Below are 16,954 nucleotides of genomic sequence, written 5' to 3'. Positions count from 1 at the left end.
CGGAGCAATTGCCAGGTTAAAACAAAAATATCCCATTTCGAATCGGCATGCAAAAAGCAAATTCGCCACAATATTCAATTGAACAAATAAACAAAAATATCTCATTTTGAATCGGCACGCATAAAGCAAATTGGCCACAATATTCAATTGAACTAATAAACAAGACTATCCCATTTTGAATCGGCATGCAAAAAACAAATTCGCCACAATATTCAATTGAACAAATAGTGTCCACAGGAAAAACATTCATGAGATTTCGCAATAATTGCAATTGAACATATGGTAGCTAAATTCCAATGATTTGTCCACACATATATACATTACATAATTAATCATAGTGTACGAAGTATGAAGACCTCATCAGATGGAAAACAATGGATCCATGTGTATATGTTTAGCGGTAACTCTTACTCAATGTTTCAGGAGAACGCATGCTGAAATCTTCATTATCACCAGTGGGATTGATGTAGTGATTCAGGAAGAAGTCGCTGATAAATCTCTGAACCATCAGCAATTCACCAGCCGGGAGCGGTTCAGGGGTCCTCGGTTCTAAGATGAGCTGCAGTATTTTTAAGATCAGAATGTGCCATATGAGTGGAGTAGAAGATACTAATTAAGATAAACTTACTGGTACTAATTCACAAGGATCATCACAACTAGCAGCAGATTTGCAGATGGAGATCATGTGTCTGCAAACATAATATCCACAAAGGTTGGTCCCTGCTTCTTGCTGAGGACACTGATATTTTTTGTACAGAATTAGTCATGTATTTGTCCTGTTAGGAACAACCTAACTGGTGTTAGATGTATTATTTTTTCTTTGGCAAAAATAGAAAGAGGTTTAATTAGAAGCTTGAACATTTGACTAGCGTAAGAAAAGGTATTTATAGACTATTGGATAAATTTTCTGAAAATAACGGATTTCGGTGTGTTATCGGAGAAACGATCTCGTGCTGCACAGGTAGTTCCCTCTTGAATAGGTTCCCTGGTTTATTTTTCCACAATGCGAGCACACTGCAAATGAAGATGAATTTTGACAACATCAATTATTGAACCAGATATGAATGCAAATTAATTTCAACATCATAGAATTCAATACCTATCCATTAATTGCTGAAGATGCGTCAGATCCTGAGCGTTTGTTGACTCTCTGAGAGAATTGATGTAGTAAACTGTGTTCTTGTTTGGAACAATGAATACCAATATCCGGTGACGGCTACATATTAAGAAAGTCGTGAACTTCGAATTATGTCGAAATCTGAAAGACAATCAGTGTATGTGTGGTTGTTTACTTGACTCACCTTTCATGATATGGCGAGAGAAATGATTCTGCATGGGACGTGTTTTCGAAGATACGGACGACCATGTTAACGGCCCAGTACGGTTCATCCTTACCATGTAATGTTGCACCATTTGCTAATGCAGGATCTATGAAATACACACTCTGCCTTTTTCTTCTCTGCGCATTCAATCCCCTGAGAGCAATAAAATGCAGTTAGCTATTTATCATTTATAGCCTTGTATGGAGAAGTTGATCATAGTTTGTTAAGTACTTACAAAATCAGGCATCTAACAAGAGTGGAATCAAGCTCGTTGAAGTTGAAGAAGAGATATAAGTCCTTGAAACTCACATCGAATGAACCAACATCATGTCGGAAATGATCTATGTTGAAATGGACTAGCAAACCATGAAGACCCGTTGACATTTGATCATGCAATATTCATGGAACTTGCGGCAACTGGAGCTGCACTCATCAAAGTATTCGCCAACAGAAATGGTTGGCCATGGACGTAATTGCGTACTTCAAGTACGTCTGCTTTACTTTTAGCAAGCACCAACTCTACTTCTTCATCATCCATCTCGTTAGAAATAATATTACTCCCCGATTCGAACAACCTGCTGTTAATTTGGTCCCGGGCAATGAGTGCTTTAAGCAAGAGGGAATCATTCTCTTTCTTCTTCACTCTCCCGCCGCGCTTCGTCGCGGGTGTAGGATTTTTGGCCACTTCCTTCTTGGTAGTTGAAGCATTTCTGGCAGAACGTCTGGTTGCCTGCAAGGTAGGCTGCCGAGCAGACAGTGAAGCTTTGATGGACAACTTAGCAGATGGTTTATCTTTGTCGGACCGCTGAGCTGGTGGTGCTACTGTGACGGACTGCTGGGCTGTAGGAGAAGAGGCATCGGACTGCTGACCATGCATTGAAGCTAAGTCTGGTTTTTGCATAGGTGGTGCCAACTTGTCGGTGTGCTGAGGAGGTCATGCCAACGCGTTGGTTTGATGAGCAGGAAGTGCTGACGCATTGGTATGTTGATCACGCGACTGCAGACCGACGGACTGATGAGCAGTTGGTTCTGGATGTACAGACTGCTTAGCAGGCGGTTCCGAAGCTTCAGACTGCTTAGCAGTCCATTCCACCAGGTTGGTATGCTAAGCATGTGCTGTAGCTGGGTCTCCCCCCACTGCTTCAGCGGCCGGCATCTGAACCGGTGGTGCGTCTTCAGCAGTTGTAGGCCTTGCCACTGGCTGCTTTGGGGCGGAGGATGACATGGCCTGTACGCCACAAAGTCGGGCCGGCTAATCACAGGTTGATGCATCAGCCGTCAGATTACGAGTATTAGGTTCTTTGGGGGAAGCACTCGAGAGTTGCTGTGGCAAGGAGAGCGTCATCGGTTGAGGGGCGACATTGATTGCTCTTGGCGGGGCTTCAGGGATCTCATCGATGAATTCTATTTCTTTCGTGGCCATTGGATGTGATGTAACCGTGTTTCTCCCAAGGTCCTTTGCTCATGAAGGTCTCCTAGGACATTCTTGAGGGCAAATTCATTGAATCCAGGCTTTACTTCAGTTAGCACTTCACACAGCCTGGCTTCAATGGCACATTGTCCAACAAGAGGCCCTCTTCAAGAAGGGTGGGAAAACCTAGACTGTTGCACATTTTAATGTACCTTCATAATGTGTAATCATGCCCTTCAGTCTGTCTTTCATTCCAGATAGATCAGATATAGCATCATCACGAGCAGCTGCAGTCTCAGTGTCGCTGGGGTCAGCTATGCACAGCTACTCTTGTGTTGTGTTGTGGCGCAATAAGCAACATCCTCCATGCCCGCCTCCCCTCCCATCTGCTGGCTATCTGTCAGTGTTACAGTCTTCCCAATCATCATTTGGCTGCTCAAGATCCTTTTGAACAGCTGGATACATTTCCTTCCTCAACCTTTCATACATTTCATTCATCTTCATTTCACTCTTCGCTTTTTTCATGTTGAGCCTCTCTTGAGTGTGAAAGTCCTCTTGTGTGGGACAATAACACCTATACCCCTTGCACGGCTAGGGGGCTCTTTTGTTTCCAAAGTAATGGACAGAATGTCACATGGCCCTGAGTTCCTGTAGAACCTTCCAGGGATCTTGGAAGCCTCTACCATCACTTGATACAGTTTTTCGTCATGTGAGTTTTTAAAGTAATAAGTTCCGTCATCACGCCTCATTGCACGTGCCCGCAAGTAGTCTCTGGTGCATTCGCCCCTGATTTCACTAAAGGCCGGTTCCCCACCTGCCGCTACTGCTTCTTTGTCCTCCTGGTCCCATATCGGTTTCATGTCATAGTATCCTGCCACACCCATACGGTGTGTGTGTGTGTGTGTTCTTCTTCTGAAGTTCCGATTGCTTGAAACTCTTCTCAGCAAACTCTTTAGTTGGCCTGACCCTTTTGAATTCTGCCCAGTCTGCCTTCGTAATTTGGGGGTATGCGGTGATTGGGTCCTTGCCTTCACTCAAGTACTTCTTGTATAACACGTGCTTCCAGTTTCTCCAAGCATCCCTAGCCTTCTTCAGTGCAGCGTGTTCCGCCTGCATTCTCCACTGCTTTGGAACATTGAAGTGATCCATGATCTCCTAGACTATCCATCGATGTGTTTCTGTGTCAGCCTTCTGAAACCCCGGCAGATTTATGTTGAGCCTTGCCCTGCCAACAAATCCACACACACTCCTGAACCTCGTGCGTGCTTTATCTGGTTTAGTTGGAGCCCAAGACTTTATATCAATCTTAGTTACTTCATATACACCTTTAGGCTTGTGTGTGGGCTTCCTTGAAGCGTACCTCCATGTCCTGACCAGAAGGTAATTGCTGCAGCTCTATCCCGTTCAAGATTACTTGATCCCTCACCATCTTCTGAAGACATAGAGCTGTCTGAATCAGATGAAGATACATCATCTGAAGCATGAGTGATGTCGCTGCTATTCGGCATCTATAGAGAACACATGCGAAACTCAGGAAAGGAGGATAAGCATAAAACTAACAACTTTGTATCAAGCTTTCTAAGCATGTCATGCAATAATTTAGAAAATGTATGGCTAATTTGTTAAGTTTGTGTGACTTGGGCGCCCACGATCTGTAAATCGGTAGTAACTTTTTGGAACAAATACAACTTATATGTACTAGTTAGGAAGTTAGATAATTAACATATATACACTCTTCATTATTTTAAAGCCAATTTGGGAACATACGGAACGAAATAGGAAGAGGTATTGCGAGGAAATATGCCTCACAGCGATGGAGAGCATAACTAAGAGGCTTCTTAATGCAAACCCGGCCGAACCACCGGAGCGACAAGGATTACAACATCGATATTCTCGAGGGTGGCTGGTGAGCAAACGAAGACGGTGAGGCGCGAGCAGCCGCATGTTGGGAACGACAGTAGAGGTAGGCTTGATGCCAAAGAGCAGGCACAAGGCTGGGGTGAGCACGCCGGCGCTGGAGAGGGTTCTGATGTGGATCTAGGGGAGGGGGAGCTGGCGATGGAGATTGGGTGGACTAGTTGAGTGAAACGTGAGCAGGCCATGGGGGGGGTGTTGGCGGCCTAGGTGAAAAGGGTGGAAAATTTCCCCGGTCACCGCGCGGAAAGGCCTATGCAAACGGTTGCCTCTAAGCGCTCGTGTGCACAAAGAGAAAAATTTCGTTTGAAATGAAGACGTACTAATTTTAAAATGAAGACGCGAGTTCATCGTTTCGCCTCTAAAATTTTCCCACGTTAAGCAATCACCGTTATACCACAGTTTTGATTTGCTGGCGAATTTCAGGTCTCGTGTGCTATATGTAAGACATTTTTTGGCATTTACCGTGCATTTTGGCATAAAAATCAATTCCCAGGCGGACTGCGTTTCCTGTCGAAAGGGATGAGGATTGTTGTTCGATCTGGGAGCATCCAACGGTGCAGACGTACGATCCGTGGGTTTGGGTTCTGGTCAATCAGAACACACGACTCAGATCGCGCGCACAGCAAGGGGGAGCATCGGCCACGGTTTGGTAGGCACACGACTTTCATGAGTGAACCGTGCACTATTTGAAAATGATTACATCAACTAACAACGTAACCGGGTGGTGAAGGAGTCATCATCGGAGGAGGAACCGCATCAAAAAATCACAACCGAAATTGCATCTGGTCGAAAGAGATGAGGATCGCCGTTCGATTTGGGAGCATCCAACGGTGCAGACGTACGATCCGTGGGGTTTGGATTCTGGCCAATCAGAACACACGACTCAGATCGCGCGCGTGGCAAGAGGGGCATCGGCCACGGTTTAGTGGACACACGACTTTCGTGAGTGAACCGTGTGCTATTTGAAAACATTTACATTAACTAACAACATTTTTTTTGTTTGAATGAAAACATGAGTTTATCGTTTCGCCTCCAAATTTTTTCCCACGGTAAGAAATCGCGATTGTACCTTAAGTTTCGATTTTCTGGTACATTTTACCAGGCGGCAGGCCTCGCTAGCAATCTCAAACTTTGGATATATGCAAAAAGAAAAGAGATCTCGTTTAATTTCTATATATACTATACTAGCTATAGTGTATGACGATACTACCTTCAATTATAGCGCATAGTATATATATATATACACACACATCTGGGATATTCTGTTACGCGTAACAGAATATTATTCTGTTAACCTTTTTGAACTGATGGTTTCAGGTGGTTGTACTGATGTTTTCGAAGCGGTTGAACTCATGCTTTCAGTTGTGTTTAACAAATCTTCTTCTTTAGTTCAAAAACTTTTTGCAATTTTTTTGTCGGAACGGGGCGTGTAATATATCATTGGAAAGCTCTTGACAACCATATTTCAAGTATATTGAACGTTTTTGCAAATTCATTATGGTTTAAGAGCAGTTTTGAAAAAACCGTTGTTTTCAAAACCGAAAACATGAATCGTATTTTTGACTCAATTTTTAAACGGTTTGTCAGAATTGAGAAAATAAGATGGAGTTGGAAATCTGGTGAAAATCCGCATCTTCCATATATGCATTGTTTTTTCTAATTCTATATGATTTAAAAGTAATTTGTAAAACGGTGAAATTCTGGACGAAATGTATTTTCGCGATTTTTTGCAAACGGTTTATCAGATTGACGCAAATGATACGACATTGGAAAGCTACGGAAAATGCGCAACTTTTTTGTATTGAAAGGTTTTTCTAATTCCTTACGGTTTAAAAACGAATTCGAATACGGTCAAATTTGATTTTGAACGCGATTTTTTTAAAAAGTTTGTCGAAATGAGGCAAAAAATATACCGTTGGATAGCTATCAAAAATGCGAAACTTATTCCTGTTGAACGTTTTCTCATATTTGCAGCCGTTGAAGAGTAATTTGGATTACGGTGAGACCCATCATGGTGTTTTTCCTTTAAAAAATAGAGTACTCGTACTGATATATTTGTGTGTTTGTACTGAGGTATTTTTCACAGTAGTTTTGAATGGTTCCAAAAAAAGTACTTGAACGGATGTCTATATGATTTTGTACTGAGCGTGTTTCCACATACTAGACTTTACTTTGTATTTATTTAAAAAGTTTTCAATACGGCAAGACACATGCTGTTGTTTTTCCGTCTGATAAACAAAGTACTCGTACTGATATATGTGTGTGTTTGTACTGAGCTATTTTTTTCATAATCCGGAATGTTCAGGGGGTTGATCACTTGAACTTGTAGAAATGTAACTTTTAGGTTTGGTTTAAAATGTGTTTCGACGTGTCATCATCACCGAACTTGCATGGTTTATATACTTGAATTGGCTGAATTTCCTTCTCCAAGAAATGTTTTTGTGTTTTGTGATAGTAACCATTGATGCAACAATCCATACCGAATTTGATATGCCCTTTGAACTGATTATAAAATACATACTGAACTGTTGGACATATGGTAACGCATGAAAACAATTACATAATCATCCACGGGTTGTACATGTTGCAAACAATTATTAAATGCTAAGCTACAGTCTATACACTTCTTTTCTAAAATGTATTTAAAAAAGTCACACAATCTTCTATGGAACAGAGGAAAGATTTTTGTTTGTAATACAACATAAATGCTTGCTTAAACATATGTTGCACATCCTCGCAACCGGCAGCGAAGCATGCCGTTGTACTGTCAAGGCAAGTACTAGTGCTGATACTAGTCATCAGTACTAAAACAAATTGTACAAGTATATATTGTGACATTCTACTGTTCCATATCAGCAAGATATTGAAGATAAGATTCCAAACGATCGTTAGGAGCATTAGAACTCAGAGATACTAGTCATGGAGCTCCTTCAGCATTAGAACTCAGAGATACTAGTCATGGAGCTCCTTCAAATCGGTGGCACTGACGGGGTGTTAGAGGATGGTCGTGAGCCTGCAAATCCAATGAGGGAACTGAAACCAGCAGTAGCAGAGTACTTTGTCAAACCAGGATTGCGTATACACGTTTGTTGGAATGGAGCAGTGAAGTCTCACTAGCAGTACTTCTCATGTAGTAATACATATACATGGACCTGCTGTTAAATACACATGGAACATACCAAGGGACGTCATAGTGGAAAAACAATGCACCAACGGGTTCTCTCCAGTGGCAAAATCGACAATTTTTTAACTTGCACGACATCTAAACAAGAACTACATGATACACAATTTCCCATCATGCACCTGCTATCCTGAACATAAATGAAATGAGAGAAGGGTATCCTGAACATCTAAACAAGAACTTGCAATTTTTTCCATCATGCACCCAGAGGTTCTGCCTTCTCCCCCGACACTGAAACAAGAGCACCATCAGTTTAGTTTTAAACAAATTGAAAGTTCGAACATGAGGCATGTAGGTTTTCAAATGATGAAAGTCACAAAGGTGAGCTATTTTTGTTTTACTTCAAATAATTCAACATGAAAAAGACAAATACAGATAAATATTTTTTTGTGTGACATTCTGAAGCATATGTCAGTTCGACCTTTTTGACTACTTTTTTGCACAAGGAGATGATGTTATTGAACTGGCTAGGTACATTCAGTTTTACCTAGTATGGTTGGACTAGTAATGCAAGCACTGCTTCCAAGGTTTTATAGAGATCAATAGCCATCCAACTATGAATGCATGCAAACCCAATTTGCATACACTAGCGAACATTGAAACAAAGAACCCATGTTTGTCAACTTTGAACTTTTGTATGCGTTTTCCCTCAACTTATTGTATCCGCGAGTCTGAACTGATGCAAGTATATAAGAATACCAAACATTTGTTACCTGAACCTGAAAAGGATCTGAGACAGGTTACCCTGGAATTGCAACTTGTATCTTTTACTGCTCATCTTTAACATTAAGAAAGTACTAACCAGTACTAGTATTTGTGTAAGCCATATTGATCAGTACTGCTGCTTGCCGTCCTGATGAGCACTAGTACTGATCGCTAACACAAATTTTTTTCATCTAGTGGAATTTTAACATTATATTAGAAAAAGTGAGCTACAGAATAAACAACTAGATTAGAATAAAACCATTGGCTTATACTCCCTCCGTCCGAAAATACTTGTCATCAAAATGAATAAAAAGAGATGTATCTAGAACTAAAATACATCTAGATACATCCCCTTTTATCCATTTTGATGACAAGTATTTCTGGACGGAGGGAGTATTAGAAACGATGAGCTACGAAATAAACAACCAGATGCGAATTTGCTTCAAGTCAGGTTTGCTATTTTTTTTGAATTTGATGCATGTTGCCCTATAGGACTGCTACTGGTTTGCAAGTTGTACTCCCTCCGTTCGGAATTACTTGTCACAAAAATGGATGTATGTACAACTAAAATACATATAGATACATTCATTTCTTGGATGAGTAATTCCGAACGGAGGGAGTACTTGAGTACTTTTAAATTGTTTGCATAGTTTACTGCCGAAATCTAAACCACAAAGGAACACATCGGCATTACCAATCATATATAGCAAAACTGAACTTTCTGCGTCTACTATAAAATTGCCAGTATCACACATGTTATACTTGAAAACTCTTGCCAGACTAGGCACCCCCCAAATCCTACACAACAAAGTATCCCCCAAGTGAATTGTAGTACTCTTTTTTGCATCTATGAGAAGAACTCCTGAACTTTCAGTTGGATGAAAATCTAGATTACAAGAAAAATGGCCTTCATGGATAGCAGTATGTGAACTGAAGAGTAGGAGAGGAGGAGCACGAAGGTGTTTCTCACCAATCATGTTCCTGATGGTGTGGTGGATGGCAAGAATCCATGGCTGAACGAGAGGTCGAGGCGTCGCGGCAGGAACTCCAGGGCTGGCAGGCCTCATCGGGGTTGGGCACGTCGTCAGGAAGGTGGCGGTCCTTCGCCGGGAGGTGGAGGCGCCGTGCCATGGCGGCAGATGTTGGGTCGGGTCCTGCAGGAAGGGGTAGCATCCAAATATTAGGAAAATGAACTACCAAAATTCCCCAACCAGTACTGTAGATATTAGCAAATTTGAACTGATAGTGTTAGGAGGCAGACCTGAGAGGAGGAGGAGGAAGCGCCTACCCAAGGGCTCTTCAATGACCGGAAGGTGGCGCAGCATTACAAACTGGACTGAACTAAATTGATATTTTGTAGTTGTTGTATGCATTTTAAAACTTTACATTTGTTGATTTTTAAATCCACTCATGGAAGTTCTGTTTAAAAAAATCCACTCATGGAAATTGTAGCGGATTCAAACTAAATTTTGACAAGTAAATAACAAGGAGAATACAGCAGAAAAGGCACACTTTTCAAGAAAATGATCATGAGACCATAAGTGAATAGTTGGATGGATTTATATTCATCATGGTGGTTCTAGACAGGCTTGGGGGCACCATCAAGGCAAGCCGTGGGGGCTGGCTGGGGGCGGTCACGACACTGGTGACACACGCCGGAGTAGGGAATGGCGACCCACACAAGAATTTGTAGCAGCCGTGGGGGTGGCAAGCGGTCGTGACGGTGCACCATCCCTCTTGATTATTTATCAATTACCTAACTCCAAAAGAAAGGTAACTGATACAACTACAAGCAATGTGCTAAGTAGAGCATTAATACTCCCTTCATAAAGAAATATAATTATTACTCCCTCCGTAAACTAATATAAGAATGTTTAGATCACTAAAGTAGTGATCTAAACGCTCTTATATTAGTTTACAGAGGGAGTATATATTAGTTGGCAATCCTGTATATTTCCCTCTCTATATTTGTGAATTGCTTTAATTGATGGCTCATTGGATAGAATGCATGATCTGTATAATTATGAAGTTAGCAACAACTCTACATAAAGAAATCCTCGAGAACTTTCTACAAAATTGATTAACCAAGTGACAGTATGGTGCTCATTCTCAAGCATAACCACAAGGACTTGTTTGTGCTATATGAAGAAGATGGAAACACAAAGGAAATCAAACTCACGATTGGGAAGTAGATGTACTGAAAAGCATACAAAAGATGAACTTGTGCATCCTGTTTTTGCTGCAACCTACAACAATAGGAACAAATATGAGAGATGAGATTTTGTCAAGGAGACTCCAGATCAATTTATTTATGGTGAGAAACTTCTATACCTATACTTGAACTTGTGCGACATGATTATGTTTGTCGAATCTCTAATGTTTTCGTACTGAACTAAACCGACGTACATGATACTCCGACGTACTAAACTGAAATGACATATTGAACTGAAGTAGAATACATGTCGAACTGATAGACCAGAGCAAAATTCAGAATGGGAGGGAGAAGAGGAGAAACCTTGCAGCTCCATAGGAAAGGACCTAGGCAGCGGAAAGTGGAAGATGGCAGCCATGGACTGCTACTTGCGACGAGCTCGATCATTCTGACGCCATGGGGTTGGACTGAGGACGGTGCATGTGGTGTGAGCTCTAAATGGATGTAAGAAGGGCTTCTCTTTTGCAGGTAGCTTTCGAACAAATATTGAACATTTTCTATACCAATAGTTATACTTTATGGATAGTAATACAAGAACTCTAAATTGTAATACATGAACTTCTTGGTAAACTGAAGTTTGTACTCTGGACGGTAATACATGCCCTCTCGAGTTTGTACTGATGTGAATCCTTTCGAACTTGTGTGGCTTACATAGTTGAACAGGTTTACTTACTAGGCAGTACATGAACTCCTCAGTAATACATGAACTACCTGGAACATCAATTTTCATCAAGCACTTGAAAACACACAACACTACACAAAGAGAAGCACTGTACAATGAAATGTCAAAATAACTCTCACATCCATCATACTGGCTGTCGTTGTTGTCTTCCTGGACGGTTGAAAGTGCTCTTCCAGGTTGAAAGTACTCTTCCAAAATTCCTAACCATTAAAAACCAATAGATTTACGCACTGAAATTAGAAATGCACGGATCAATCTCCTTCTCAAGATCAGTGATGAAGGATGCAATAAATATCATCCACCAAATGCCAAAATAGAATAAACTAGAGCAAAAAAGAAAACGAGACCTCGGTTTTCTGGGGTTTCTGTGGTGAGCACCTTGTTTTTTTGTTCTCTTGCTAATTTTGTCTTCCTCTAAACTTTATGGTCTTTTTGAGTCAGAACTAGTGTAAACATTTTTAGCAATAATACATGCTATATTTCTTTAACGAGGACAAAGAAAGCTATCTAGATTCCAGCAAGAACCACATACTACATTTTTCTATGCTAGTGAAATCTTTAGCATTGCATTCATTTATTCTTGGATCTACGAAACCGACTGAGAAATTGATCAAAAAAATTGGGAACTTTTTGGGAAAATCATCATTGTACAACTGAGAAATGGAAGAACCAATCATTCAATAAATTTTGGGTAGTTGCCCCTCACCTACATCAAATGTAAGTCAGAACCCAGAACTTCCCACTCAAAAACAGTCGGACTTGTCCTAGCCTTGCCTCGCTTAACTTCACAGCAGATCACCCTTTTAGGCAGTAAAACAAACATGCGACTCTTGTTAAGTATTATTTCCAGTAAACTTTCCAGAGTATCCTTTTTCTAAAATGTACTGTGTGGTGAACTTTTTCTTGGTGTAGTGTCTGTACTCCTATGGTAGTAATACATGAACTCCTTGAGGACACGAATTCTCAGATTAGCACCTAAAGTACAGATCACACACGAAAAATTCTACAAGTATTGTAAGCTGTAACATTTAGCAAGCACAAGGTAGCTACAAATAAACAGTGAACACATCAAAACTAGTAGTACAGTGCACTTAGATATTTTAGCAAACACGTGACGAGCAATCAACAAGAATTCATGGAGTGCAGGAACAGAGAGGGAGAAAAGATGGGGCAGGGACGTGCGCACCAGCTTCGGCAAGGGCCGTGCACGGGAGCCCGTTGCACGGACGGAAGGAGGCGCTGCAACGGTGAACGGCCTCGGGCGACGAGGTTGGACCGCTAGACACAGCGGTGCCGGAGAACCCAGAAGGAGGCGTCCGGTTCGCGGAAGGGAGGCGGGGAAGAAGATGGAGCTCGGGGGACGAGGCTGGATCCGGCTCGCAGCTGCTCCGGCTAGTCGAATCCTGCGCGCACGCGGCGGCGGGACAGGGGGTGGTGGCGCACGACAGCGGGGTAGGGGGTGGATGCGTGCGGCGGCGGGTCATGGGGTGGCGGTGCGTGGCGTCGGGTCATGGTGCGACGGCGGGTCGTGAGGTGGCGGTGCGCGGCGGCGGGTCATGGGGTGGCGGCGCGCGGCGGCGGGGCATGGCGCGACGGCGGGTCATGGTTCGGCGCGCTGGAGGAGATGGGATCGGAAGGAAGTTGTATTTTACCTTTTCTTTTCGAGCAGTTCGGGACAAGACTTCTCTCTGTTTTATTTAAATCGTGGCGTCATGCTCTATATAGGGACGGGGGTAACAGAATAATATTCTGTTATGGGTAACAGAATAGTGACCCTATATATATATAACATAGATCATATTCTGTTATGGGTATCATAGATCATATTTATTGCCATGCATAACACAAATTAGCACCACATTTAACATGATATGGTGTCTATCAATATGTTACTCTAACATTCTAACCCTCACTATATTTAATTCTTTGCCACATCAGCATACTTGCTATTTTTCTGAGCGCAACTATGATATATATATATATATATACCACCACTACGGCGAGCCTTTGTATAGTAGGGAAGTATCATATATACTATAGTATCATGCATATGATACTATATAGTGTATGATACTACGTACGTACCTTCTTATAGTGCATATATATAGTATCATGGAGCTAGTATATATATACCATAGATGACCGTATTTATGGCCATGTGCATGACACAAAGTAGTATAACATTTATATTATATATGTTACAGTATCTATGTTACTGCTTCTTTGCCACACATCATCATATTTGCTATTCTCAAGTGCATGATACCGGCTATGATACCCCTTATGGCCACCCTAATAAGGTTGGTCGTAATGGAAGTATCAAGCGGCATCATATGCATGCCAACTAGACTTTTTGGATCACACAGTTAAATGAGGAAAGAGAGGGTATGGGCCGGGTATCATATCATGATATACTGTATCACATATTAAATGTTGTACTACTTTGTATCATGCATGGCAATTAATATGGCAACCTAAGATAGTAAGACTAGCCACAACGGGTAGTGTAACATGCCCATGTTACTACTCCATGTTACTACCTCTATAGTGGGGAGTAACATATGTGTGGTAACATGCGCAACACTTCATTTATTAAGCTATAGACTCATCTTGCCTTGATGTATGTGATGTTACTCATACTATTAGACTAGCCACAATGGGAGTAATTCAATAGTAACATCAAGTCCAACTAAGCAAATATGCTTATGTTGCAATGAGTTAATGAGGAGAGGTAGTTTGAGTAACTTAGCTAGTTACTGTAACATCACATGTCTCAATGCACTATGAGTCTATAACCTAATAAATGAAGCTTTGCATGACACCACACTTATGTTACTACCGACTTATAAGGTAGTAACATAGTCTAGGGATATGTGTATGTTACTAGTGTATGTTACTATGCACTGTGGCTAGTCTTAATTAGTAACTAGCTATGTTACTACCTCTCTTTCTTCATTTATTGCTTGCCACATCATCTATTTTATCTAGATATGTGTGATGTTACTACCTATGTTACTCCCACTGTGGGTATACGTAGTCTAACTTATGATACTATGCGCGCATTACAGAGGTAGCTAGCTAGTACTCCCTCCGTCCGGGTTTATTAGGCCTCTTAGCAACACAAGCATGCATGTCCCTTTTTATAAGGCACTGCTTTGGAAAGGTGCATGCATGCAACCATTTCATTGGTTGCATTGAAAGTCATTGTTGTTGGTGCCATGGTTGGAAAACTAATACACTTCATGCATGATTTTTCATTGGTTGCATGCATGTGAGAGAGTGCATTGGGAGTGGAATGGAATAATTAATGTGAGCAAATTACTATGTGTCTTAGTCTAAGAGAAGTTGTCTTTAGGCCTAATAAATCCTGATGGAGGAAGTATCGATCATATACTAGTATCATGCATGAGACATAGTAGCATATATAGCATTTATTATGACACACAGTTTCATGATATGATACTTAACCCTCTCTTTCTTCATTTAATTTTATGACAGCTCATCTAAATTGCCTAGTTGGCATGATACTAGCTATGATATCCCATTACGACCAGCCTAGCAAAGAAGGTGTGCAGATCATTTGTGCGTCGCTTTGCGAGTTTTCATTCGTTTGTTCGAGAAGCAGGGAGAAGTTTCAAACATTTCGGCCGTGAGGTGCGGCCACTAGCGTAGGCCTAGTTGATATTGTAATTACAAGAAGTTCAGATGGAGTACGGACATCTCATCAAAACTGATGTGTGCCTGTGGCGTGCTATCATGACCCCGTGGAAAAAAATGGTAAAGTTTGGCACAAGTTTTGACGATCGTTCCTTTCAAACCGGAGCATCTCGCATGAAGGATCATGGTTTCCCAAAGGGGAAGTGTCAATTCAAACTCCTATGGCCGTTGACTTCATCGTTTGGCCTCATAAATATTTCCACGGTACACAATCACCATTATACCATGGGTTTTATTTTCTGGCGCATTTCGGGTATTGTTAGCTATATTTAAGACATTCTTTTGAGTTTAACGTGCATTTTGTGCATAAAATAAAATTACAACCGGAATTGCATGTGCTATTGAAAGGGATGAGGATTGCCGTTCAATCTAGGAGCATCCAATGGTGTATATGTATGATCCGTGGGGTTTGGATTCTAGCCAATCGGAACGCATGACTCAGATCGTGGGCGGGGTTTTGTCGGCACACGGCTTTCATCAACGAACCGTGTGCTATTCGCAATCCAGATTGCATACATATTTTTGTTCACACATACTGTAGTGAGATCAATTGAGTATGCTACCTTTATGATATAATAATAATAATAACAAAAAATAGTTCATATTCATTGCCTGAGCTGACAGCATATCAAGGTCAACATATTAACGGTTCTTACATCAACAGAAAATTGGGCATAACTCACAAATTCAGTACATGCGACAATTTTAAATTGAACGAATTAAGTTGCAGGGTAGGCATAAAGACTAGTCTTACGGCTTAATTCCCATGTACATTGGGAAACTGGGATCATTAAGTTGACCCCGAATGACCTTGGTTTTTTTGATGATTTTATGCTTCTCTTACAGGGTTGCGTGATCCCTTGGCTGGCAACTCATCAAATTCATCATACTCGTCCTCATCGGCAACATCGTCGACTCCGAGTACCCTCCTCTTCCCATGCATCACTACATGGCCGTTCTTATGCAAAGGGTCTTCCGCAAAGAAAATATGTATTCGACAGAGATCTTCTACATTATTGCCCACAGGTTGGTTTGTTGAACTGTGTGCCCTGACGAACACACAATTCACAAAAAACGACCATATGGGCTGTCTATAATGATCACACATAATTTTGATTACCGACCTGTTTGCCGGGTGTCACACACATCTTGTTACGCTGAATCGTTTGTGTTCACCTTAATCGTTGCAAATGGTTCATCGGAGCAAACTGTATGTCGTATATCACCCACACATTGATATGGCTGCCCGTTTCTGTTGTTCTTCCTCATCACAAACAGTTCCGCTGAATCAACCGTATGCCCTGCATTGCACACACAACTAAAATCTGACCCGTGTTTGATGCATCCGTCATCGCAAACGTTTTGGACATTTTTGACGGTTCTCTCACACCACCGTTTGCGATTATTGCATCACACACAGTTTCTCGAAGGGTCTCTGATCATAGTGTCGCGTTAGCAGCATCCTGCAGTAGTGTAGGGTTTGAGAGGAGATGGTGCTGGTGAAGATGTTGATGGAGATTGACCCCCTCTCGATGAGAGGAGCGATGGTGATGACGATGGCGGTGATTTCCTCCTCCCGGAGGGATGTTTCCCCGGCAAAACAGCTCCGCCGAAGCCCTAGATTGGTCCTGCCTAGGTTCCGCCTCGAGATGGCGGTGCTTCACCCCGAAAACTTCTCTATGATTTTTTCCAGGGCAAAAGACACCATATAGCAGAAGATGGGAGTCGGGGGCCTGCTAGGGAGGCCATTAGGCAGGGGGCACGCCCAGGGGGGTAGGGCGCGCCCTCCACCCTCGTGGATGACTGG

General features: G+C 41.8%; 1 protein-coding gene across 11 annotated transcripts; it reads right to left on the bottom strand.

Moving 5' to 3' along the window:
• Positions 1-7,773: 7,773 nt before the first annotated feature.
• Positions 7,774-12,988, bottom strand: LOC119296399. Of its 11 annotated transcripts, none has more exons than XR_005145181.1 (5): positions 12,617-12,983; positions 11,052-11,630; positions 10,868-10,963; positions 9,507-10,782; positions 7,774-8,062 (listed from the first exon to the last, which is right to left on the bottom strand). XR_005145181.1 is itself a non-coding variant. In XM_037574799.1 (5 exons), exons 1-4 carry the CDS (start codon positions 12,912-12,914, stop codon positions 10,910-10,912), a joined length of 537 nt encoding a protein of 178 aa, XP_037430696.1. In that variant the 5' UTR covers positions 12,915-12,988; the 3' UTR covers positions 7,774-8,062; positions 9,507-10,909. The 11 variants fall into 11 exon arrangements, 4 of the variants coding, with proteins under 4 accessions (XP_037430696.1, XP_037430695.1, XP_037430694.1 ...); XM_037574799.1 differs by having other exon boundaries at positions 9,507-10,963; positions 11,052-11,155; positions 11,550-11,630; positions 12,617-12,988; XM_037574798.1 differs by lacking the exon at positions 10,868-10,963 and having other exon boundaries at positions 11,052-11,155; positions 11,550-11,630; positions 12,617-12,986.
• Positions 12,989-16,954: the final 3,966 nt, after the last annotated feature.

The sequence above is a fragment of the Triticum dicoccoides genome, chromosome 4B (assembly GCF_002162155.2).
Source record: "Triticum dicoccoides isolate Atlit2015 ecotype Zavitan chromosome 4B, WEW_v2.0, whole genome shotgun sequence".
Classification (NCBI taxonomy): domain Eukaryota; kingdom Viridiplantae; phylum Streptophyta; class Magnoliopsida; order Poales; family Poaceae; genus Triticum; species Triticum dicoccoides.
This window is presented reverse-complemented; position numbering and strand designations above follow the sequence as displayed.